Source organism: Balaenoptera ricei, chromosome 17 (assembly GCF_028023285.1).
Source record: "Balaenoptera ricei isolate mBalRic1 chromosome 17, mBalRic1.hap2, whole genome shotgun sequence".
Classification (NCBI taxonomy): Eukaryota; Metazoa; Chordata; class Mammalia; order Artiodactyla; family Balaenopteridae; genus Balaenoptera; species Balaenoptera ricei.
The window spans coordinates 70,575,430-70,600,182 of NC_082655.1; the positions used below are offsets into that span (position 1 = coordinate 70,575,430).

Below are 24,753 nucleotides of genomic sequence, written 5' to 3' on the forward strand. Positions count from 1 at the left end.
TTATCTTTGTGTATTTTTAGTGCCTTCATTCACTCCTCCAACCATTCGTCTATCCAACCACCCTTGCATGCGTGTATCCATCCATCCATCCATCCTCCCATCCAACCAACACTACTGAGTATCTGCTATGTTCCAGGCATGTGCTAGGCTCTGGTAACACAACTATGAACAAGAGAAACATGGCCTCATAACGTTTACAGCTGAGAGAAGAGCTTTTATACCAATGCATGATGGGTCGCTTTTGGCCTGAAGACATGTTTTGTTTGATCGATGTTATGTTTAAATTTCTTCTTCTCTTTTTTTTTTCTTGGTTTCGATAATAACTCTTATTATCTAATTAAAAATAAAAAGCAATGTGACCATCTGGATTTCTATCTCTCTTGAATAATCGGGCAGCACCGGCTGCATTCCAGTGTGGCTGCAATCACAGGGGGCTGAGGGCAGGTTGCACCCTTGAGATGGGCCTGTGCTCTCAGCAAACACAGCACCGTCCTCCCCCAGCCTGCTCCTGGAATGACTAACTGTCAGGCCTCTGGTCACATTTTAAATTATGACCCCTAAACTAGGAGGAGACAGGGATTTATACAAATAATTATGTAATTACAGTATGATAAAAATTCATCGGAATTAACTGTTCCGTTATTCTTGCTTCAACCGGTTACTTGAACCTCTTTTGGGGTTGTTATAATTACAAAACTAAAGAAGATTTATCATACAACATATAAGTTGGAGAGTTCGTAGAACTGGGAATTTGCTCTATTTTAATGGCTGTACAGAAAACAGTATTCTACACATTACTCGTGTTATCAGAAGATTTATATTCCATTATCCTGACAAAGTACTTTGCTGAATAGGTGCTGATCAAATAATAAGGTTAGGGAACATCTATTAATAACAGACTTCAAATGAGATAATAATGCATTAGCAAAATACTCTGATTGTATTTTTTTCAAGTCATTCATAAAAGAAAGAATGAATGATTAAATCTACCTCAAAGGCATAATCTGTTGTTTTCCCAGAAGGTGAAAGTCCAGGAGCTAGAAATGTAAAAATTAGCATCAGAGTAGGCCTCAAAAACAGAGCAAAAATATTGTCATTTGATAGTGAATTGGATTTTCAGCAGTGAATATAAACATTTCCCTTGAAGCCTTACCTAAAATACATTTTTCAGGTTTCATTGTTGCCTATTAGATTAAAATTAAAACCTGCATTTTAAGAGAATGTAATGCTAGCTTGATGCAGATCGTGTGAAAATAAAGTTACTTAAAATCTTTTCTCCGTTGAAATTAAAATATACTTTTGAAAACATAATGTGTAAAAATCCACTAGAAAAAAATCCTCTAGACTCAATTCAATTATTATTAGAGAACAACTATTAGTAAATTCATTAATTAGAGTCCTGCTTACACTTCTTATAGCAACTGTGATAATTTATTTAAATTAAGATTTTCTCTATGGGGGGTACTTATCACAGTGAGATATTTATATTTCTCAAGCTTATACATGTAAACTATTTAGTTTTCTTTGGGAAATTTAAAAATTTTTATAAACTGATATTTACAAAATATCAGGTTATGGCAAAAATGATTTTCTGTTATATTGGAACAATAAGAGGGCTCTACTTAGTGGGTTTTATCTTTGTTTTCATCTACTTATTTTTATCAGTCTTGACCAGTCATAAGATTGAAAAAAGTCTACAGAACAATTTTTACTACCATTTTTTTTTTTTTTTTTTTACAAGACAAAGAGACCACAACGGGACCAAAATCTACCTTTGGCAAGGGTATCCTTAATCATAATCCAAATTTCTTTGATCTCAACAGGCTTTAAAGAAATAATCTATTACTCCTGTTACTAAAATTTAGGAAAAGACATAAATTGGATCCTAGAAAACACTGAGATTATCTTTCTGTAAATTACTAATTTTATAGCCCCAAATAGGAAAATTACGGATTCTTTGTTGAAACCAATTAAGAATTGCAGAAAATCAGCTGAAGACAAAATTCTGCATGTGTCCATGAGGGCCTGGAAGGCACCGCATGCTTCTGCTTAGTGCATGGCTGTTAATGACTGGGGTGGGGTGGGGTCCCTTGGCTGGTCCTGAAGGATGAGTCACTCTCTAGGCAGGAAAAAGCCCTCAGTTAGTTACTCTATCTGTTCTAATCCCAACAGGCTTCTTTGTGAGTTTCTGCTTAGGATCCTGTGTGGGCAGGCCCCTCCCTTCCATCCCTTACCACTGTTTAGATTTGACCTTTTCTCCTAAGAGGTGAAATCTGTTTTTGTGTCAGTATAATTCATGTGACATTCTGAGGACACGTTGAAGCTACAATGAGCTGCCCAGTGCTCTGTGGACAATGGAGCTGGTAAGAATTAAGATGTTTGTAGGAACTGAAAACTTTTGTCATTTTTAATTATTAAGAAATAGAGTGTTATTTAAAAAATTGATCCAAACAAATTTTTTTTCCTTCTGGGAACCACCTTGTTCTTCAGACTCTTTTTTGGGGATGTATTAGAACCTTTCAAAGATTTCATCTTGATTAATTCTGTTTGATGAACTCAGACAACCCTAAAATCCTATTTGTGTCACCACTTTTCGCTTTGGCAAATAATTCTGTTTAAAAGAGAAAGACATTGTAAATAGCATTAAATATATATTTGAGCCAAAAACATAATCAGTAGCATACATTCAGCTGAGATAGTATAATTAGAACTACATACTACCAATTTCAAGTGAAAATTTTCACCAGTCTTCCTATCACATGCCTTGATTCTCTTACTTTACACTTTGCCCAAACGTCTTGCCAACAGTGGAAACTGAAATTGTGGCTAAACACAAAATGTACTATTACCTTGGGAGTAAGTATGAGAATGACTTGGGCACTGGCATCTAGGGAAACGAAAAGAAAGAGTAGCGTGAAACCAGAAAACCAGAATATAAGAAGCCTTAAAGTAACACACATTGCATTCTGGTCTTAAGAGGCTATCAGAGTAGTAGCTACAGCAAACACCCCACGATAGGAAAAGCCAGACATCACCATGGACAAAAAAGTTGACTCGGAGTCTCCAGCATTGTAGGATCGTTCTTCCACGAATTATTGAAGCTATAGTTAAATGACTGCGGGGAGCTGGGATGAGCGCTCTGGGGCTACAGGAAGGTTTAAGGAAGGGTCCCCCGCCCCCCGTCCCCACCGGCAGGCCAGGCGAGGCCCCGGGGCGGGCGCTGGACTCCCTCCGGCATCGCCCGAGGGCCTCTCCGGCCAGGCACCCGAGGCCTCGCTGCGCGCTCTCCCAAAAGACTTCTGTCCGCTTCCCGGCTTCATCGGGTTTATTCCCGGCGGCCGCTGCCGCCTCGGGACCTACATGTACGCAGCAACTCGCAAACCCATTCTGGCGACTCCGGGGGACCTGAGGAACCGGCGCGGAGAGCGATAGGACTGAGACCTTGGCTTTTTGCTGGCTGTCCCCTGGAGACTGCCCTCCGTTCCTAGATGGCACCTGGGATTCATGGGCCAGCAGGCCACTTACTTCTTCAGGTCAGCAAGGAGAGTCTCCAGAGCGAACCTGCTAGCAAGATGGAGTCTCATATAACGCGAGGCATACACAGAGGAAGATCGTGTGAAGGCACAGAGAGAAGACGGCCATCTACAAGCCAAGGAGAGAGACCTCAGAAGAAACCAACCCCGCTGACACCTTGATCTCAGACTTCTAGCTTCCGGATTTGTGGAAAAATAAATTTCTGTTGTTTAAGCCCCCCAAAAAAGATGGGGTCTCAGCTCTTCCTAGGTTAGGAGCTTTGGCCAAATTGACACAGTGTTAACTACTCGCACCTCATCCCCCCCATCCTTCTCCCCCGGAGCTTTCCGTGTTATTTTGTAGCATTGTCTTCAGGGTGTTTCGTTTTTCTTCCAACAGGCTTTGGGCCGTTTCCTCCGTAGCCCTCGGTGGGCCTGCAGGCCACCCTGGTCACCCACCACCTCGCGCCTCCGTCCCTTCTCAGCTCCACCTGCTCGTCCCCTCCCCGGCCCCACCCTCCGGGTCCGCATAAATTACTGTCACCTACTGTCACACCTGTCACCTTCTTTTCACCGAATCCCTCACCCCGGCTCAGTTCTCAGTCCGCTCCTCTACGGATTTCCCACGTTCTCCTCTTTCGAGACTTTCCCTCCCTTGACCTCCGTATCCCTTCCTGTCCTGGTCGCCTCCGATTTCTTGGACGGTCCCTTCTCCGGCTTCTCTTCCTGCTGTTCGCCGTCCGATTGAGCCTCTCAATAGGGTTTATGTTTCTCTCTATTGCCCAGGGGACCCTGTCCCGGTGGGTCCAGTAGGTACGTGGGTACATACCACCCCCCCTACCCCCGCCTGCAAACTTAGAATGAACACATCTGAGAGGGGAAAGGGGGAAGGAAGGAAAAGGGTTAAACTCAATGACGGTCAAGATCTCAAAAATTGTGAATTAAGTGAAAACGGGCGTGGGCGGGTGTGAGCGCCACCATGAGCCGAGGCTGCCATCTGGTGGGCACGGCTGAGAACGCCATGTGGAATTGTTTCCCAAGAGCATCCAGGCGGGTCTGAGCCATCTGCCGGCTCCCGCAGGGGAACCGGCATTAGGCAAGGCCCTGGCGTTGTCCTTCACAGGGCACTACTTTCGAGGTCTCTCCCTGCTTTACGCCCCTCCAGGACAAGAAAAGAGACTCAAAGGGAAGGAAAAATCCAAACTTGAAGCTATCCAACACGAAGGACCGTGGGAGCACAGGCTTCCTTCCACCCATCCCCCCTTCTCTTTTTATTATATATTTTTCAAGTTTTCAGGCTACCTCAATTCATCATTCCTACTCCTTAGTTGTGGTCTGAATCCCACCCCCTCTTGCCTTCTTGGGACCTCCATCTGTTCTGTATGTCCTAGCCTTCCCCCTTACTTGATCCTTGTCATCATATTTAAGAGTTTCATGCTTAAAACTCTCAACCTCTTAACCCCTCTGGCTTGCTTGCTCACCTCTGGTTCTCTCCTCTTCGCCTACAACCACTGACTCCATTTTCTTTTCTCCCACGCATCCTTGGCCCCCTGAAATCCGCAGGGTTAGAGCAAGGCTCTTATCTACCCACCATCTGGCTCTGGCACGATTATTCTGGCTTCCCTCCTGGTATCATTAATAAACTGGCCACGCTCTTAGCAAAGGCCAACCTCTCCCCTGTGCACTAAACGTCAGCCCTGCTCAGCGACTCAAAACATCACTACCAACAGTTCTTCCTTTCCTCTCCTGCGTCATCAAAATCCCCCTCTCCCCAAATCTTATCCATCAGTACGAAAATGTTGACTTCCGCATATTATATCAACCATCATCCAACAACTTCCTCTTGTCCCCCTTCCCTTTCCCACTGTTGCCCCCGCCTGCCCCCTTCCCTTCAGCCGACTACACCTGCTCTCTCTAATTTCTCTTCTCCCATTCTCTCTGGAACATCTTCCAATGAGCCTTTGCCCCATGACTCCACTGACAAACTTACCAGGTCACGAAGGCCCGCCCCTCGGTGCTAATACACCACTCAGTTCTCAGTTCAGACCTGTCATTTGCATCCTCCTGTTCATTCCCTCCTCCCTGGAAATACTTTCTTCCCTTGGTTTCCAGGACACAATTCCCTGGTTTTCTTCTTACTGCACTGGCTGCTCCTGGCCTAGTTTCTTTTCACGCTCTTGACTCTAAATGCTGGAGGGTCCCAGCATTCAGCCCGTAGATCCTTCTCTTCTCTTTCCACACTCACTCCCTGAGTGACCTCAACCTGGTCCCATGGCCTCGATCACCTTCTACGTTGATGACTCCCACTTTAATCTTTCTGTTTAGACCTCTCTCCTGAACTCCAGAATCAACTTCCTACTCGACATCATCACTTGAATGTCTATTAAGCATCTCACATTTCCCCTGAGACTCAGCTCCTGGTCTTCCCCTCAAAGCCTCTTCCTTATCCCAGCTTAATGACAACTTCAACTTTGGTTGTTTAGGCCAAACAACCTTAGGGTCATCCTTGGCCACCCCGACATGCCCACCGTGTCTCTGGCCTCACCTCCTTCTCGCTCAGTCTGATCCAGACGCCTTGTTCTGAAACCATGCCAGGTGTGCTGCACCTCCAGATGCCCCCCCAGAGAGCCACGTGGTTTGCGCCCTCCTTTCCCTGGTCCTTCTGCAACAGTTACTTCTCCAGTGAGTGTGCTGAGCTGAGCCCAAAAGCTGTTCTGGTCCTAATCCCTGGACCCTGTCAACATTACTTTGTGTGGCAAGAGGGACTCTGCAGATGTGTTAAGGATCTTGAGATGGAGAGATTACCCTAGATTATCTGAGTGGGCCCTAAAGGTAATCACAGTGTCCTTCTAAGAAAGAGGCAGAGGGAGATTTGACACAGAAGAAGGCAATGTGACCGCTGAAGCGAGGTGCTACGTTGCTGGCCGTGAAGATGGAGGAAGGGGCCACCAGCAAAGGAATGCAGGCGCTGCGGCTCTAGAAGTTGTTAAAAGCAAGATAATGGACTCTGCCCTAGAGCCTCTGAAGGGAATGTGGCCCTGCCGACACCTTGATTTGGGCCCAGGAAAACTGATTTTGGACTTCTGAACTCCAGAACTGTAAGATAATAAATGTGTGTTGTTTTAAGCCACTAAGTTCGTGGTAATTGGTTACAGCAGCCTCAGGAAACTAGTAGTTGAGGTTTTCTCTGTCTTCTTTACAATTGCATCCTCTCCTCCAACACCCCATCCCCCTTTGCTTTCGCTTTCTCTTTAGTACCTATCTGCATCAAATATGCTGTAAGTTTTACTTACTAGTTTATTGTTTATTTTCTGCCCTGCCTGACCCCCCCGCACCGCCCCCCCCCCCCAACGACACATGCACACACTTAAGCCCCATGGATGTTAGGCTGTTTGGTTCCCTGTGGTACCCCGGGGATGAGAGCACTGCAAACTGTCCTTCCCTCCTTCCCTTCCTTCCTCTCACCTCTTTGGTCACCCCTCCTATCCTTTAATGCTGGTTCCTTTTCCGGCAGTCAGAGTGCAAATCCAAGTGCCTAAAGAGGCCAGCAGGTAATGGAAATGAGGCCAGAGCAGCTGGCTGTCAGCACAGCTGCCATGTGTGTGGACTGAGTGGTGGGCTGCCCTGGGGTGGAGGGAGTTGTCTCTCAGGAAGCTGGAGTGCTGCCCCATCCAGAGCAGGTGGGCACAGCTTCACCTCAGCTCCGGCAGACTTTCCCCGGGCAAAACGTGGGCCCAGTGGTACCATTTCCCAATTTTCCAAGATTTTTACCTGCAATCTCTCTCTTTCTACATGGGATTAAAAAAAAAAAAAAATGCACAGAACAAAGCACCATACAGTAATGCTCCCCAGGACTTCATCCTCAGCCCTTTTCTTCTAGGAATACAGTTTGTCAAGGCCTTTGCTTCTACATCCGTGGTGTCAACTGCCCTCTATATATGGGTGTGCTTCCAACTCGCTCCTGAGCTCCAGAACAGTGTATTCAGTTACCTGCTCGGGGTCTTCACCTGGATGTACCTGAGGCATGTCCAACTCAAAATGATTATCATCTTCCTCCTAAAGTTTACAGTCCCTACATTGGTAAATGGCCCCACTGTTTACCGATGCCCCAGCCAGAAACCTCCACTTCTCCTGTCTCACTAATCAGATACAAAATCCTGCTGATTCTAACCAATTTTTCTTGCATCTCAATATCTCTTACATCTACCCTCTTGTACCCACTGCCGCTCCTTGGTGCCTTTTAGCTGGAGCCTGACAATTACCTCGTCTTTCCTCTCCACTGCTACCAGAAAGCTTCAACTTAATTCTAATCATGCCACACTCCTTTGCATGCAGCTATTCCAAAAACATGTTCTACGTGACATTGGTTCCAAGGGATATGAATGGGGTTGCTTGATAAAGAGTTCTGTGATGACACAGGTTTGGAACAAAGAGTTTAAATACAGCTAAACTTTTTTTTTTTCTTCCCTGCAGGAGTTCTCAGGGCGCTTCGTGTGCTGACGTATATCCTGACTCTCCACAGGGTGATGCAGCAGTTGGTTAGTTTCCCAAACTTATTTGGCCATGGGATTCTTTTTTTCATGGGGCATCTCAAAGAGTATGTTTCACAGTGAGGACTATTGCTTCAACAGCTTTCTATTATCTACAGGACACAATTAAAATTCCTTAGCATAGGACTGAGAACAAGGACAGTGAAGCCAGAACACCTGGGTCCAGATTATGGGTGTGCCACTTGCTTAGTGTATGACACTGGGCAAATTATTTTTCTCCATGCCTTTATTTCTTTATATGTAATAGGAGGATAATAATACAGCTTGGCATAGCGTTGTCGTAAGGATTAGAGTTAGTAGTAGTAGTACATGTAAAGTGTGTAGGACAGCGCCCTGTGCTTGGTAAGTGCCCAGTAAATTTGGCTATTTTCTAATTCATGGTCTTTCGCCATCTGTTTTTTCTTTCCTCACGTCCTCCTATAAAGGTAGGTCCAGTCTTTAGCTATTTTTAGATCCTGGAACTACGGCTTTTGCCTCTGGTGTTGCTCTTCCCTTTGCCTGAAATTCCTCTCTAGTCCCCTCCTCTCCCCCTATTTATCTCCACCTGTTAGCTCATGTTTTCCCCATGTGTTCCCAGGCGGACTTGTGCACCTGCACATTCAACTAGTATTTATCAGGCAGCTACTATGTACCCGGCATTTCTGGAGGGCGAGTCAGACGTGTCATAACGTTTAATACCCTGACTGCCCTGTACATGCCAGAGAGTCAAGCTCCTGGTGATTTCTCTCATCCCTCTCTTTCTCCTACACCCTCTGTCCGCTGCATTCTGCAGAGGCCCGTTTCACTCCTGTCCCCTCATGCAATTCCCTGCTAGACTTTGCTGCAGAGTCTTTCGTCTTTGTATCCCGGGCACCTAGAATAGTTTTGGGCACATTACATACACCCGATACATATGTGTTGATTGGATACATGCATTTCTCTGGGTCACTGTTCCAAGCTCTCCGCTGCCTGCGTAGATCTGGGACCAGGCGCTCTCCTCTCTGGGCCTTACTTTCCTAAACCGCAGATCAGGCAGAGGAATAGCAGCCTCACCGCGCCGCGCTTGGCGGTTTGGCTGCTTGGCACACAGCGCCGTCCAGGCCGCCGCGCACTGCGGTACGCGGTCCCCAAATTCTCAAAAGTGACACGAGGAAGATCGTGCCGGCCCGGGCGGGTTGCTCCCCGGGGGCTGCGTGGGCTCGGCCGCACCCTCCGATCCCCTGCCCGCCAGCCCGCGCCGCCCGCACTCACGCTGCGCGTCGCAGTTGCCTCAGCAAGTGCGCTACTCTGTCGCGAGGAGCGGCCATGGCTGCGCGGAGTGCTCCTCTCCGCGGCCCCGCCCCCTCCGCCGCCGGCCAATCCCGGCCGCCGCCTCTCCTCCGCCCACCCCCGCCGCGCCCGCCCACCCGCGCCGCGGTCTCCGGCGCCAGCGACAGCCCTTGGCGGAGGACCATTTTCCCACCAGTCGGAACGACGAGTGCCCCAGCTACAAAGTCTCACCATCCACCTTTGAAATTGCCACACAGGTAACTGCTCCGTAGGGATTTGGGGTACTTTCCTAAGTCTCTATATAAAACGCTCCATTTCACAAGTCGGGGACGTGGGGAAAGGGAGAAACAAGGGCATTCTTTTTCCACTCTGACTCCTTTAAAATGCTATTTTGGCTTCTCAGAGTATTTTCGGAATAAATTAAGACATTGCATTTAAATTTGTTTTAACGGTAAACAAGAACTTTGCAAAAAGCCCGAGGGTCTTTTTTTTTTTTTTTTTTTTTTACAAGGCCAGTATTGCGTCCAACTGCTAGATCAAGTCACAAAACGAAAGCCAGAAAAATTCCCAAACAAAACAGTAACAACAACAAAAAATCCCGGACAGTTGAGAAGAATTTAAAAGGTGTTAAATGGTCTATGAATGCTTTGGCTTTTGATGAAGTTGTTCAGGATACCATTAAATGGTTTTATCAGTAGTTAAAAAGTTTCCACGGTTATGTGGGAAGGGAGGGCCAGGGATTAGCAGCTCCAAGTTTCCAGGTCACAGTGGAAACAATGATCAATGATGGCAAAGTTAACTTTATCACAAAGTATTTTAAGACAGTAACAATTGAACATCTGTGTTTTAGTAACCTATTATGAAATCTGAATTAATCTTTTCTTTCCTAGCAATTTCTAAAAGTAACTTATAAAGAGACAACACTGAAAAAATGAGACAAACGATCTCTCAATTTTAATTTCCTATCAATTGTCAGACCAAAAAGCAAGAGTAGAGTGGCTCCCCAGACCTATAACAGCAGCAAAAAAGCACTACCGCCCCCCATTCCAGATGTACTATGAATCCTTTTCAGGAGATATATATTTTTACGAAGGTGAGTTACTGATATCAATTAGGGAAAGAGACCCAGAATAGCTGTAAACATTTCACCTCCTAATCAAACCAGTTCAGGTCAATTTGACAAATGAATCAAAAGGTAATGTTCCAAGTAAGGACTTTGTTTCTTTCTCTCTTCCCCAAACAGACCTACCTGAAGCTTTAAAAAAACTGGGGACATAGATGTTGATAAAGATTTAAGTATAAAATTAGGATTAATGAGGATTATTACTATTAGTGAAGCCCCAGTTTATCATTTACAGCAAATTAATGTTTTCAGTGTTGAAAGAGGCACCAGTTGTACTACACTTTCAATATTATATCTGATACCAAAAGAAGTATGAGCTTTTCTAATAAAAGTGGTCTCGCTGAAATCATAATTTAGCTGCTATGCTTTCTAGAAAGTAAATGAAAATAATCTGTGCCAGGTATTCAGGTCATAAGCTTTACTTAAGATTTGTACCAGTAGCCAAAAAGTTAAAGGCAACATTACACACAGACAGTTCTATTAAATAACCTTTACAACAGTTCTGAAAATGTAACCTGTCTCCCTCCTTTGATAAATACACAAGCTTGTTATCAAAATAATGCAGAAACCAATCTATTAAAAGTCTCTGAAATATGACCAGCTCTCTCCCTTACACCCCATCCAAAGTTGAAAGAGAAAAAAAAAAATGGCTGTTTAAAAACAGAACTCACTCCCAGTTTCCACATTCTTTCCCTAATTCGTATGTCCTTAAATACATCCTTTAATCTCCAGCAAAAGTTTTAGTTGTGGGAAATGCATTAATTTGTCGAATCAAACATTTACAACCATCTTCAGAGGAAGGCAAGCCTAGCCCTTTAACCTGAAGCTCGATGCAGGCAGCGGCCCCATCTTCTGCATCTCCCTACTGTACCTAGAACTTAACATCAAGTACAGTTCTTGGTTTACAAGCAGGTCTGAGGGTGAAATTTACTTCCTCCTCTTTCCTCCTTGGTGTTGCCCTCCTTTTCTCTTGCCACTCAAGCCAGGCCGCCCGGAATTCATCTTGCCTCCCAAGCCCCCTTTCCTCTTCCCTCCTTGGCTGGGTGGGCCCCCTTTCCTCGTCCCTCCTTGGCTGGGCGGGCCCCCTTTCCTCTTACCCCCAGGACCCTGTCGGCCCCCCTTTCTCTTGCCCTTCTGACTCATTTTCCTCCTCTTAGTCGCCTCTTCCTGGTCCTCCTCCCTCATCTGCTTATTGGTGGCCCTCGTAACGTCCAACTGAGGCTTCTTGCTGTTCATTATTCGCAGCATCTCCAACTGGCTCTTTTTCTCGGCTGCAAAGTCCCCGAAAAGAGGCTGAAACTTCCTCTTCTTTCCAGAGACCCGGGGCGCCTTCTCCTTGGGCAGGCGCTCCTGGAAGCGCCCCACAGAGGCGGTGGAGACCTTGGCCACCTGCACGGCGCGGCCCAGCTCCTCCTTACTCTGGTGTCCGGTAGGGTGCAGGCCGGCCGCGCTGGGCAGCTGCCTCTTGTGCGCGCGGGCCAGGTTACGCAGCCGGTTCAGCTCGTTCTTGGCCACCCGTTCCTTCTTAGCCTGAATGCGCTTGGCGAACTGGTCCTCCATGGGGTCGGCATTCCCGGGCACCTCGATCAACCATTCCTTGGTGTCGTCGCGGGCGCGCTGGTAGCCCCAGCGGCGGCGCCACTGGCCGCTCCCCTCGTCCCACACCAGATTGGTCTTCTTCTTGGGACGGATGCCCTTGAGGCGCGCAAACTGCTGCCAGCGTGTAAGCGGCCGCGGCCGGGGCACCGGCTTCTCGCGCGGCAGACGAGTGGTGGGCTCCGGCAGCCGCGCCACCAGCGCCTCCTCCACACGATCGGTGGGCAGCTGCCACAGCTGGTTGATGAGCAGCTGCGTGTTGTCCCGCGCCAGGGCCCGCAGCTCGGCCTCCTGCGTGGGTCCCGCGTGCCGCAGCCCGGTCGGAGGGTTCCGGTCCGAGGCCAGCAGGTTACCCAGGTCGAACTCCAGCTCCAGTTCCTTGTGCACCGTGATGCGCTGCAGCTTCTCTGCCTCGTCCCGCTCCGCCTTTGCCAGCAGCTCCTCCACGCTCTGGCCCTCCATGGCTCCGGCTCGGCTCCCTCTCTCTGGGAGACAGTTGCAATCACTTCTCTGCCAGCTAGGTTCAAGCCCCGGCACTACAACCACGTGCGGTCGCCCAGACGCTCGTCCCGGAAGAGAAAGCTCCGCTTCCGGGACACCCGGAAGGGACTCACAATGCCGGCGACCCAAGGAAAGGCCGGCAGAGGGCGGTGTTGGAGAGCAAATGGGATTAGAGGCGGCCCTTGGGCTCGAGCCCGGATGTAGGCGGAGTAGGCGCGCGGAGCCCAGATTGCGGTGCACGTTTTGGGGACCGCCGATTAAGGGGGTCCCGGAGCGACTGTGTTAACAGTTTAAGTGTAAGTCAGTTCTGAAGGTGTTTAGCCAATCAGCTCTTCTTAGGACTTGACAAATTATTTTTCGCCAGAACCCTGACCTGTTCATGGGGGTCCGGCGTGTGGGCCGAGAAAGACACTTCCCACAGATGTAGGTAAAGCTACGTGTAGACGAGGGCTTGGTTTGCTCTGGGAGTGAGCGGACCTGGCAGTTAGACCGCCCTGAGTGGGCGAGCTGATATCTGGTCCCCGGAGCCCTGGGCCGCATCCTCTGCTGGCTTGTGGCAGAAGAGCGCCGGGCTCTGCCATGAGACTGCCTGGATTCCGACCTTGACTGCACTAGTGTTTGACCTTCAGCTGTTTAACTTCTTTGGGCCTATTTTAAAACCTGTACGATGGGGATACTAATAGTACCTGCCTCTTAGGGCTGCCATGAAGATAAATGAGTTAATATGCTCCCAAGGGAGCTTACACAGAGGTCTGGAGCCTATGAGTGCTCAATAATGTGAGCTAAGTACCAATTATTATTTAATCTTCATAATGGCTCTGGGAGCTATGCTGAAAAGGCAATCTTATACAGTGATTAAGCACCAGGTTCTTTTTTTTTAAAATTTATTTATTTATATTTATTTTTGGCTGTGTTGGGTCTTCGTTTCTGTGCTAGGGCTTTCTCCAGCTGTGGCGAGCGGGGGCCACTCTTCATCGCGGTGCGCGGGCCTCTCACTGTCGCGGCCTCTCTTGTTGCGGAGCACAGGCTCCAGACGCGCAGGCTCAGTAGTTGCGGCTCACGGGCCTAGTTGCTCCGCGGCACGTGGGATCTTCCCAGACCAGGGCTCGAATCCATGTCCCGTGCATTGGCAGGCAGATTGTTAACCACTGCGCCACCAGGGAAGCCCTGAGCACCAGGTTCTTGAATCAAACTCCTAGAATAAGATCTGAGTTTATTGTATCCACATTGGACAGGTTGTTTAACTTAAGTCCTATTCATAAGTTGATAAATTTGCGGCATTAGTTCCTGGTACATAGTAAGCACCATATTCCAAAGGCAGGCTCAGTAAGATGACTTGTCTAAGATTTTACAACTAGGAAGTGTGGGAGCAGGAGGTATCTTAACTGTGACTTTCAGACTACATACATATTCTCTGCAATTTCTTGTAGGCTCTTGATGCTGGAAAAGTGTGGTCTGTTGACCTGCAGTATAGCATCACCTGGGAACTCGTTAGAGATGCAGAATCTCTGGCCTCACCCCAGATGTAATGATTCAAAACCTTCATTTTAACAAAATATCTAGGTGATGAATATGTACAGTCCAGTGTAGGAGGCACTGATGATTGTGTGATTTACAGGATTTGTTTTCCTTTAATGGGAAGTTGGGATTAGTGAAGAAGGGGTTAGCTGGAGAATTAATCCATAGAAATGGACATAATAGCCGTTAGTTAGGAAATAGATTCAGTTGAGTGTCAGCTAGAGAGGGCTTTAGATACAGCCCCACCTATCACACCTGCCCCCCTGAGTTTGGTCTCTTCTTGAGCTCATTGGCTTTCCTCAGCTCTCCTTTGTTCATTCACTCATCAAACATTTAGTGAGCACATTTCATGCCTCAGGAATTGGGCTCTAATATTCTTTTTTCCTCTTTTCTAAAAGCATTTTAAGATTTGCTGGGGTTTTTCTGAGCCTTTGTCTTAACACTCAACACCAAGTCTTTAATACCAATCATCCCATGGGGCCAAGGCCAGGTCAAAGGTCGTATTAGGTAACTTCCTTGACCCTTAAAGCTTTGGGGATTTGCCATAGGAGAGAGTTAAGGACACTGATACGGCTGTTCTGGGCTTGGCTTAGCTTCTGATTCATTCATTCATTTAACAAATATTTGAATGACTACCATGTTTGAGACACTAGATACAAAGATTATCGAGACCTTATGGAACAGTGGGGAAGAAAGAAAGGTTAAGAGAAATTTACAATATGGCATGGTTGGGCCTTAAATAGGAAGTACAGCTGTGTAGAATTTAGCTCCTTTGTCAATCTTCTGAGTTAGGGGAAAAAAAGAGCAGATGTCGATAGGCGTTGGATGGTATTCTCACTGGATGAAATGCTATTTGGTTCGAATCATATAGGTCAGCTCTTAACCGAACTTTAATTGTTTTGTGCTCAAGTGTTTCTTTATAATCCAAGTCGATTTTAATTTCCTTGATGACTGGAGACTGATTTTTACTTCCACTTTGCTGAGCATAGTGCTGGATACATAATAGGTATTCAGTACATGGTTGCTTGAAAGAATAAGCCTAATTTCTAAATTAAAAAGGGATTAATGTTGGCTGTTAGATTCAAGGTGAGCAAAACTAGTAAGACCGGGATTTGGGGCTTTAAAAAATATCTTATTGAGGCAGATAGGTATGTGCTGGTCTCCAGCTTGCATTTGTATCATCTTTATGTTGGGCAAGATTGTACAGTGTTAAGAAAAAGAGAGCTTACCAGGGATGTGCAGATATATGTGAATATAATATAACAGTACGGCAAAAGGTTGTAAATACTGTCTTTTCCTTTTGTTGGTTTTTCCGTGTCTTTCTTCCTTTGTCCCATATTGCAGATAGATCCCCAGTTTGGTCATCAGACCCCACTTCTTTTCTCTTTATACCTGCTCTCTATGCCATTTCATCCACTCTCATTGTGTCAGCTGCCACTTCTGTGCAGATGATTCTTAGAGGTACATCTTTCTCCCTTTCCTTTTCAGAGCTCTGGACTCAAATCTCGAACCACCTGCTGGGCTCTTCTACCATACTCTAAACTCAGTGTGTCTAAGACTACATAACACATCATCTTCCTGAAAATTTGCTTCTTCCATCATCCATCCATCTTTTTTCCCCTCCAACAAATGTTTATAGAAGGTTTTTCATGACCAAGGCATTGTGCTGGGCGTTGGGAATACAACGGTTAGTAAAAACAGGCTCAGTTGATGTAATCATCCATTCTAGTCTAGCAAGGCTTGAACCTGTGATGTCATCCTTGGCTTTTCTCTTCCCATCTCTAAATTCAATCGGTCTAAAAGTCCTATTAAATTTGTCTCTGTATTACTGCTTTCTCATTCCCACTACCGTGACCTTACCCCTAGACTGGGACTCTTCTATCTACTTCTCCCGGTACTCTCTCCACTCTGCTCCTGCCCCTGGCTTTCAGCTGCATGCAGCCAGAGGAGGCAGTGGCAGAAGATCAGAGGATGTGACGAGGGAGAGGTGAGGGCATGTTTGTCCCTAGCCCTCTGTGGTTATTACTGTGGGTTGGCTGGTTCCTCTAAAAGGCCATAGCTCCAGTCAGGCAGCTCTCTCCATGCAGGCACCCTCTCCCAGCTACTCTAATTATTCCCCTGGTTCCTGCAGGCCTCGGAGTGGTTATGGCTTTTGCCATTGTAGTCCTATCCTTTGTGAATTTCCTTAAGCCATGTCTACATTCTTGTAGTATTGCCTTTGTTGATCTTAAATTACCCAGCCTGACTGCTACCTGTTTCCTGCTAGGACCTTGACTGATACCCGGGGACCTATCCCTGGAGCATCCTAAGCGTTTCCTTATTTCGTTCTCTCTTTGAGCTAGTCTAGAGGATTTATCTTCCACAGATCTGGCCAAATCACTCTTCTCCTCAAAAACTCCCTTCTGTACCTTGTTCTTGGTCTTGGATGTTTGTGATCTGGCCCCAAACTACTCTTTTTACTCACATGGGATGATACTGCTCCTTAGCTTGTTTTCCAGATATTTCTTACCCACTCCTATTTTCCATCTTAGCTATTTTCTAGAGCCTTAAGAACTTTTCTCAAGAAAGGCAAAAATGAGGGACAGGACAGAAAAAGCAACAATTATGTTTTTGTAGCAATGTAACCTATAGGGAGATTCCCCTCCCCCCCAACCGTGGGCAAGAAGGTTAAACACGTGAAAGTACTACCTTTCAGGTTCCCTCAAAACACAACTAGTTTAGTCAGTAAAACATTTTTGTAAGCAATTTCTTTCTTCATTCTTTTGATTAACTTAGATTTACTTTCTAAACATTTCTCAGTTGCCCCTTTTGGTAAAGGAAATCATTAGGGATGATTCAACCATTCTTTAATCCTGCTGTGAACATAGTTAATTTGAGTATTTTTGTCTAGGAAATCCAATGTTCCAGTAATTTGATAAAATAACAGAAAAGGACCCTTAAAACACTTATATTATTTCCACATGGTTCATTTTTAACTGATTTATAATTTAACTTGGAAGTACTTGAAGTGAAAATTTAATTTTGAAAATTTCTTAATCATAGATAAAAATCTGTGTATTCAGGTACTTCAGTTTTAGTCAGAAACCCGTACACAAAATCTATTATTTCGTTTTAAAAAGGAAAAAGATACAGCGTTAAGGTTTTGTGCCGTTAGTGGAGAAGCAGTTTGAACATTGTACATTTGCCTAGAAGGAACTTTAGACTTTAGGGCAAAAAAAATGATGGTAGCATTTTAGAACTGACGTTGTTTTGTTCTCTGTAAAATACACAACGGTTGCACTTCAGAAATCGGCGTTTGCCAAAATCTTGATCACCTGTGAGTTGAGCAAGCACCGCTGGCTGATGGTTTTCATTCATAAGACTTCATCACCAAATCCCAAGGGAATGAAATTGGCTTAGATTTAGAGTTCAATATAAAAATGAAAGAGTGATATACAAAGGAAAGCCGAAGGTCCAGAATTTTACGGATATTTGTATTTAGAGTCCAGTAACAGAAAAATTTAGATCCATTTATTAAACGATCATTTTCTATTCTGTTTTAACTTACAAAAATAAAATGGCAATGAGTAAGAAATCTTTTTTGTGTTTTTCTTAAGTCGATAAAATCTGAGCAGTTTCTATAAATGACTTGAAAGTAGATTTACTCCCAATTAGGCAACCGAGTCCTGAATGCCGTTCCCCTAAAGAAAGCAACTGCATCACCACACGGCCTTCGATTTGTCTTCGCAGTTATAGACCATGTGTGAACATACACCGAACCGCCAATCAAAATGTTCTTCTAAATTTCCCACATGAGCAATATCAGGAATGAGTAGGGGGCTTCCCTGGTGGCGCAGTGGTTGAGAATCTGCCTGCCAAGTCAGGGGACACAGGTTCGAGCCCTGGTCCAGGAAGATCCCACATGCTGCGGAGCAGCTAAGCCTGTGCGCCACAACTACTGAGCCTGCACGCTACTGAAGCCCGCACGCCTAGAGTCCGTGCTCTGTAACAAGAGAAGCCACGCCAATGAGAAGCCCGCGCACCGCAATGTACGGTAGCCCCCGCTCGCCCCAACGAGAGAAAGCCGCGCACATCAACGAAGACCCAACGCAGCCATAAATAAATAAATAAATAAATAAATTTATTTTTTAAAAAAAGAATGCGCAGGGAAGTTATCCCTATGCCAAATAAACATTAATTCTTGGCCCTCTTAACCAAAAATTGTTTCTAAACATTATTAACCCATTATTTTTTAGAACATGTCTGTGAAAAATGAAAACAACAGGTGGAAAACCTAAGAAGTGTGACCGTATATGTGGTAAATTCTGTAGCGTACACTTTTCTCTTTTCTAGGTCTTTTTACTTGCCAAAGGAAGACGACGAAGGAAACGATCTCTGAGTGGCAAGTAGGTGTGCGACTGCATCCCTCTCAGCACCCCAGGGGTGCACTGCAGTCTAAGCCAGCTCGCTGGGCATTTGCTAACCCAGAAGATCCAGTTGCTTGTGGTGTGTGGACTCTCCCCTGAGGCCGAAGTAGGAGTTATTATTTAGAATGTATAAATGATGTTCCTGGCATTTTCCAGTATTTATTTCAGTTGCCTCATTATACAAGACAGTGTGAATTTCAGCTGGGGAGGAAGCTGCCTTCTTATGGTGGTTCCTAGATTCCCTTCTCTGGAAAGCCAGTGGATTTCAAAGGAATCCATGGTTTAGGTCTCAGCCTTCAGTTTATTCATCTGGAAAATGAAGGATTTTGACTAGGTGGCCTTTCCGATTCATCTCTATGATCCTTTTCTTTTGTTAAAAAATTATGCTCTTCAGATACTCCAATACTACTTTCTTATAAAGTGCTTTCTCTCCTGGTTTTTGATTAAAGTTTTTGACTGATATATCCATTTACAAACCTCCCCCTCTTCCTGAGTCATTTATCTCATTTCCTAGGCTGGTTGTATGACTCCACATAGTGAAACAGCTTCCTGTGTGCACAAGGAGACTGTGACTACAGATGTGCTAATCAGTTTTTAATAACGTGGAGGTTGATAATTGTGCTTTGTAGGTTATTCATGATGCTTTTCCTTTTTCTTTTTTTCTTGCTTACCGTTAAACTTCTTTGAGAATTGGAAGAAAGGGTAGAGAATGAGCAGAGTATAGATTATTTTACTATTTGCTAGTTGTTCTGGAAAAATTTCTTGTAGGTAGGAAGATAGAAGCTATATTTTAAAATATTTATAAAATATTTATATTTATAAAGTCATGTCTGGGAATGAAAGATTATGGTGGATTGGCTTTATTTGTATCTTGTCTGGCCTGAGACCTAGAACTGATGATGTTCTTTGATTATTATAATTATAGAAAAGTTTTAAAGAAAGCTTCAAAGTTAACTCCCTCAAATAATAAAATTGGGGCAATTTTGTGTTTCATAGTTTGGTGTTGCTTCAGAGAAAGCTAGTCAGAGAATTTCAGTACAAGGAAGGTAAAGTACAGGCATACCTCGGAGAGACTGCGGATTTGGTTCTAGACCACTGCAATAAAGTGAATACTGCAATAAATCAAGTCACATGAATTTTTTGGCTTCCCAATGCATATAAAAGTTATGTTTAGACAATACTTTAGTCTATTAAGTGTGCAATAGCATTATGTCTAAAAAAAAACAGTGTGCATACCTTAATTAAAAACACTTTCTTGCTAAAAAATGCTAGCCATCATCTGATAACTCAGGTTTGCCACAAACTTTTCAATTGGTAAAAAACAGAATCTGCAAAGCACGATAGAGCAAAGCACAATAAAACAAGGTATTCCTATAGAATAAAATATAATAACATTGCTGGCATGTTTAGTAATTATCATTCTGAGAATGAGTCTTGGTGATTTCTGGCCTGATTACCTGGGGACAGATTCCCCAAGGGATCATCATCTCATCTGAAAAATGGGCTAACATTATTTCTCAGTTTTAGAGTTCTATGAGTGGGAGATAAGTTATTCAAACACGCGTTTGTAAAGAACTCTTAAGAAGATCTTCTTTTTTCCCCATCAGATTCTCTAAGACCTCTGTGACTCTCTACCCCTCCCCTACAAGGTTGAGAACTAGTGTACTGTAGAAGAGGGAGATAATGAAGGGAGCAACTGGTGAAGATTTTATGGAAAAATAACTTGGCCTTTGAGCCTGCATAGAATTTGAATAGATGGGAGGAGGAAGAGGGTCATTCCAGCAGATGGTAGCGATGTGAATAAAGACATGTAGCCAGTATTTATGGAGCAAGTACAATGTATCAGGAAATGATTATTTTTATAAATCTTCACAGTGGGCCTAGGAGGTAGATATTACCAGTATCCTCATTTTACAGATGAGAAGACTGAAGATCATAAGGGTTAAGTGAATTGCCCAAAGTCATGCAGTTAGTACATGGTAGAACCAGGATCTGCATCTTTGCAGTCTAATTCCAACCCAGCTACGTAAGCACTACCCCATAGAGCTTCCTCTCTCTGGTCCATTAGCAGTTTGCTTGTCTAGGATAGATGATTTGTGTTGTAAGAAATAAGCTAGGTAAGAAGTAAGCTAATAAGCTTGGGTAGATAAGTAGAGCAGTACCAAATGTGGAGCACTTTTAGGATCAAGAGGAAGAATTTGGATTATTTTTCAGTTTTTTAAAAATTGAGATATAGTTAATGTACAATATTATATAAGTTACAAGTATACAGCATAGTGATTCACAATTTGTAAAGGTTATACTCCAGTTATGGTTATTCTAAAATATTGGCCATCTTCCCTGTGTTGTACCATATATCCTTGTAGCTTATTTATTTTATACATAATAGTTTGCACCTCTAAATTCCATACCCCTATCTTGTCCCTCCCCTGGTCCCTCTCCCTACTAGTTTGTTCTCTATGTGTGTGAGTCTGTTTCCTTTCTGTTATATCCACTAGTTTGTTTTATTTTTTAGATTCCACGTGTGAGTGATATCACACATTATTTGTCTTTGTCTGACTTTTTTCACTAAGCATAATACCCTCCAAGTCTATCCATGTTGTTGCAAATAGCAACATTTCATTCTTTTTGTGGCTAAGTAATATTTCATTGTGTGTGTGTGTGTGTATATATTACATCTTCTTTGTACATTCATCTGTTGATGGACACTTAGCTTGCTTCCATATCTTGACAATGGTAAATAATGCTGCTCTGAACATTGGAGTGCATGTATTTTTTCAAATTAGTGTTTTCATTTTTTTCGGAGATTTTATCAGGAGTGGAATTGCTGGGTCATATGGTAGTTCTATTTTAGTTTTTTGAGAAACCACCATATTGTTTTCCACAGTGACTGCATCAATTTACATTCCCACGAACAGTGTACAAGAGTTCCCTTTTCTCCACATCCTCACCAACATTGTTATTTGTGGTCTTTTTGATGATAGCCATTCTGACAGGTGTGATGTGACATCTCACTGAGGTTTTAATTTGCATTTCTTTGATGATTAACAGTGTTGAGTATCTTTTCATGTGCCTGTTGGCCATCTGTATGTTTTCTTTGGAAAAATGTCTATTCAGGTCTTCTGCCCATTTTTTAATTGGGTTGGGTTTTTTTTTTTCTTTTCTCTGATGTTGGGTTGTATGAGCTGTTTATATATATATATATGTATATATAATTGTTTTAACATCTTTATTGGAGTATAATTGCTTTACAATGGTGTGTTAGTTTCTGCTTTATAACAAAGTGAATCAGCTGTATGTATACATATATCCCCATATCTCCTCCCTCTTGCGTCTCCCTCCCACCCTCCCTATCCCACCCCTCTAGGTGGTCACAAAGCACCGAGCTGATCTCTCTGTGCTATGCGGCTGCTTCCCACTAGCTATCTGTTTTACATTTGGTAGTGTATATATGTCCATGCCACTCTCTCACTTCATCCCAGCTTACCTTTACCCCTCCCCGTGTCCTCAAGTCCATTCTCTACGTGTGCGTCTTTATTCCTGTCCTGCCCCTAGGTTCTTCAGAACCATTTTTTTTTTTTTTTTAGATTCCATATATATGTGTTAGCATACGGTATTTGTTTTTCTCTTTCTGACTTACTTTACTCTGTATGACAGACTCTAGGTCTATCCACCTCACTACAAATAACTCAATTCCATTTCTTTTTATGGCTGAGTAATATTCCATAGTATATATGTGCCACATCTTCTTTATCCATTCATCTGTCAGTGGACACTTAGGTTGCTTCCATGTCCTGGCTATTGAAAATAGAGCTGCAATGAACATTGTGGTATATGACTCTTTTTGAATTATGGTTTTCTCAGGGTATATGCCCAGTAGTGGGATTGCTGGGTCATATGGTAGTTCTATTTTTAGTTTTTTAAGGAACCTCCATACTGTTCTCCATAGTGGCTGTGTCAGTTTACATTCCAACCAACAGTGCAAGAGGGTTCCCTTTTCTCCACACCCTCTCCAGCATTTATTGTTTGTAGATTTTTTTGATGATGGCCATTCTGACAGGTGTGAGGTGATACCTCATTGTAGTGTTGATTTGCATTTCTCTAATGATCAGTGATGTTGAGCATCCTTTCATGTGTTTGTTGGCAGTCTGTATATCCTCTTTGGAGAAATGTCCATTTAGGTATTCTGCCCATTTTTGGACTGGGCTGTTTGTTTTTTTAGTATTGAGCTGCATGAGCTGCTTGTAAATTTTGGAGATTAATCCTTTGTCAGTTGCTTCGTTTGCAAATATTTTCTCCCATGTTTATATATTTTGGATATTAACCCCTTATTCAGTCATATCATTAGCAAATATTTTCTCCCATTCAGTGGGTTGTCTATTTGTTTTGTCAATGATTTCCTTTGCAGTGCAAAAGCTTTTAAGTCTAATTAGGTTCCATTTGTTTATTTTTCATTTCATTTCCTTTGCTTTAGGAGACAGATCCAAAAAAATATTGCTACAGTTTATGTCAAAGAGTGTTCTGCCTATGTTTTCTTCTGTGAGTTTCATGGTTTCCAGTCTTACATTTAGGTCTTTAATCCATTTTGAGTTTATTTTTGTATATGGTGTAAGAAACTGTTCTAATTTCATTCTTTTGCATGTAACTGTCCAGTTTTCCCAGCACCACTTATTGAAGAGACTGCCTTTTCTCCATTGTATATTCTTGCCTCCTTTGTCATAGATTAATTGACCATAAGTGTGTGGGTTTATTTTGGGGCTCTCTCTTCTGTTCCATTGATCTTTGTGTCTGTTTTTGTGCCAGTACCATACTTTTTTGATTATAGGAAGAATTTGGATTTGATGCCAGAGGTAATACGGAGCCATGGAGGATTTTAGACCAGTGAAGACATAACCAAAATAGAATTTCTTAATTATATTTTTAAATCTTCCATGTTCTTACTGATATTCTGTCTTCTTGACCTATCAGTTAGTGAGATGTGTGTTGAAATCTTCTATCTTGATTATAGATTTATCAATGTGTAATTCTACCAAATTTCCATTCTATGTTTTGATGTTATGTTATAAAAGAGCATGGACATTTAGCATTACTAAATTCTCCTGATGAATTTTTTTTATCCTTTTATCACAACATAGTGACCATCTTTATCCTGAATAATGCTTTCAACAGTACTATAGCTCTATTACCATTTTTGGTTAGTATTTGTCTGATTTATCTTTTTCCATTTTTTATTTCCAAACTCCATATGTCCTTTTGCCTTAGATATGTTCCTTGTAAACAGTATATAGCTGGATTTTGTTGGTGGTTTGTTTTTTTACATCAAATCTGACAGTCTGTGACTTTTCATCAGTACATTTAGACTAATTAATATATTGTGAGTACTGCTATATTGTATTTATTATCTTATTTTATGCTTTCTATTTACATGGTATTTTCTATACCTATTTTTCTCTGCTCCTGTATTGATTGATTAGCTTGATTTAGTTTTCTTTCCTTTTTTTAAAAATTAAGACATAGTTAACATGTTATATTAGTTTTAGGTGTATAACATAATGATCCAGTAGTTGTATATATCATGAAATGATCACCACAATAAATCTAGTTAACATTTGTCACCACACATACAGTTTTTTTCCTTCTAATAAGAACTTTCAAGATACCCTCTCTTAGCAACTTTCAAATATACAATACGGTATTAACTATAGTCACCATGCTGTACATTACACCTGTTGGACTTATTTATTTTATAAGTAGAAGTTTATACTTTTGACCACCCTCACCCATTTTACCCACCCTCCGCACTCCCCACCTGTGGCAGCTACCTGTCTGTTCTCTGTGTCTGTGAGTTTTGGGGTTTTTTGTTAATTTTTTTTTTTTTTTAAGATTCCACATATAAGTGAGGTCATATGGTATTTGTCTTCCTATGTCTGACTTATTTTACTTAGCAGTGCCTTCAAGCTCCATCCATGTTGTTCCACATGGCAAAATTTCATTCTTTTTGTGGCTGAATAATATTCCATTGTATATATATATATACACCACATTTTAAAAATCAATTTATCCATTGATGGACACTAGGTTGTTTTCTTATCGTGGCTAATGTAAATAATGCTGCAGTGAACATGAGGGTACAAATAATCTTTTCAAGTTAGGGTTTCGTTTCCTTTGGATAAATACCCGTAAGTGGAATTGCTGGGTCATACGGTAGTTCTATTTTTAGTTTTTTGAGGAAACTTCATACTGTCTTCCATAGTGGCCGTGACAATTTACATTCCCACGAATAGTGCACAAGAGTTCCC

At 43.2% G+C, this 24,753-nt stretch overlaps 2 protein-coding genes and 1 long non-coding RNA gene across 8 annotated transcripts in view; 1 reads left to right on the forward strand and 2 right to left on the reverse strand.

Moving 5' to 3' along the window:
* ADHFE1 (alcohol dehydrogenase iron containing 1) overlaps positions 1 to 9,378 on the reverse strand; it is a 33,599-nt gene extending 24,221 nt beyond the window's left edge. For 4 of the 5 annotated variants that reach the window (XR_009498505.1, XM_059901943.1, XM_059901942.1 and 1 more), the window contains exons 1-4: positions 9,293 to 9,378; positions 3,526 to 3,642; positions 2,850 to 2,887; positions 991 to 1,037 (exon numbers count right to left, since the gene is read on the reverse strand). Coding sequence is in view for 4 of the 5 variants with exons in the window: in XM_059901943.1 (XP_059757926.1) it covers positions 991 to 1,037; positions 2,850 to 2,887; positions 3,526 to 3,642; positions 9,293 to 9,348 (258 nt within the window). In the remaining variant the exon portion in view is untranslated. The remainder of the gene's footprint in view (positions 1 to 990; positions 1,038 to 2,849; positions 2,888 to 3,525; positions 3,643 to 9,292) is intronic. The other variant, XM_059901941.1, reaches the window with a different exon arrangement.
* An 81-nt stretch (positions 9,379 to 9,459) lies between these two features.
* LOC132351989 (uncharacterized) overlaps positions 9,460 to 24,753 on the forward strand; it is a 94,338-nt gene continuing 79,044 nt past the window's right edge. Inside the window, exons 1-2 of one of the 2 annotated variants that reach the window (XR_009498560.1) lie at positions 9,460 to 9,567; positions 18,381 to 18,433. This is a non-coding gene — a long non-coding RNA (uncharacterized LOC132351989). Of the gene's footprint in view, positions 9,568 to 12,741; positions 12,827 to 18,380; positions 18,434 to 24,753 lie in introns of those variants that run through there. The other variant, XR_009498559.1, reaches the window with a different exon arrangement.
* RRS1 (ribosome biogenesis regulator 1 homolog) lies at positions 10,830 to 12,603 on the reverse strand. The gene has a single exon (XM_059901431.1). It carries the CDS (start codon positions 12,489 to 12,491, stop codon positions 11,361 to 11,363), a length of 1,131 nt encoding a protein of 376 aa, XP_059757414.1. The 5' UTR covers positions 12,492 to 12,603; the 3' UTR covers positions 10,830 to 11,360.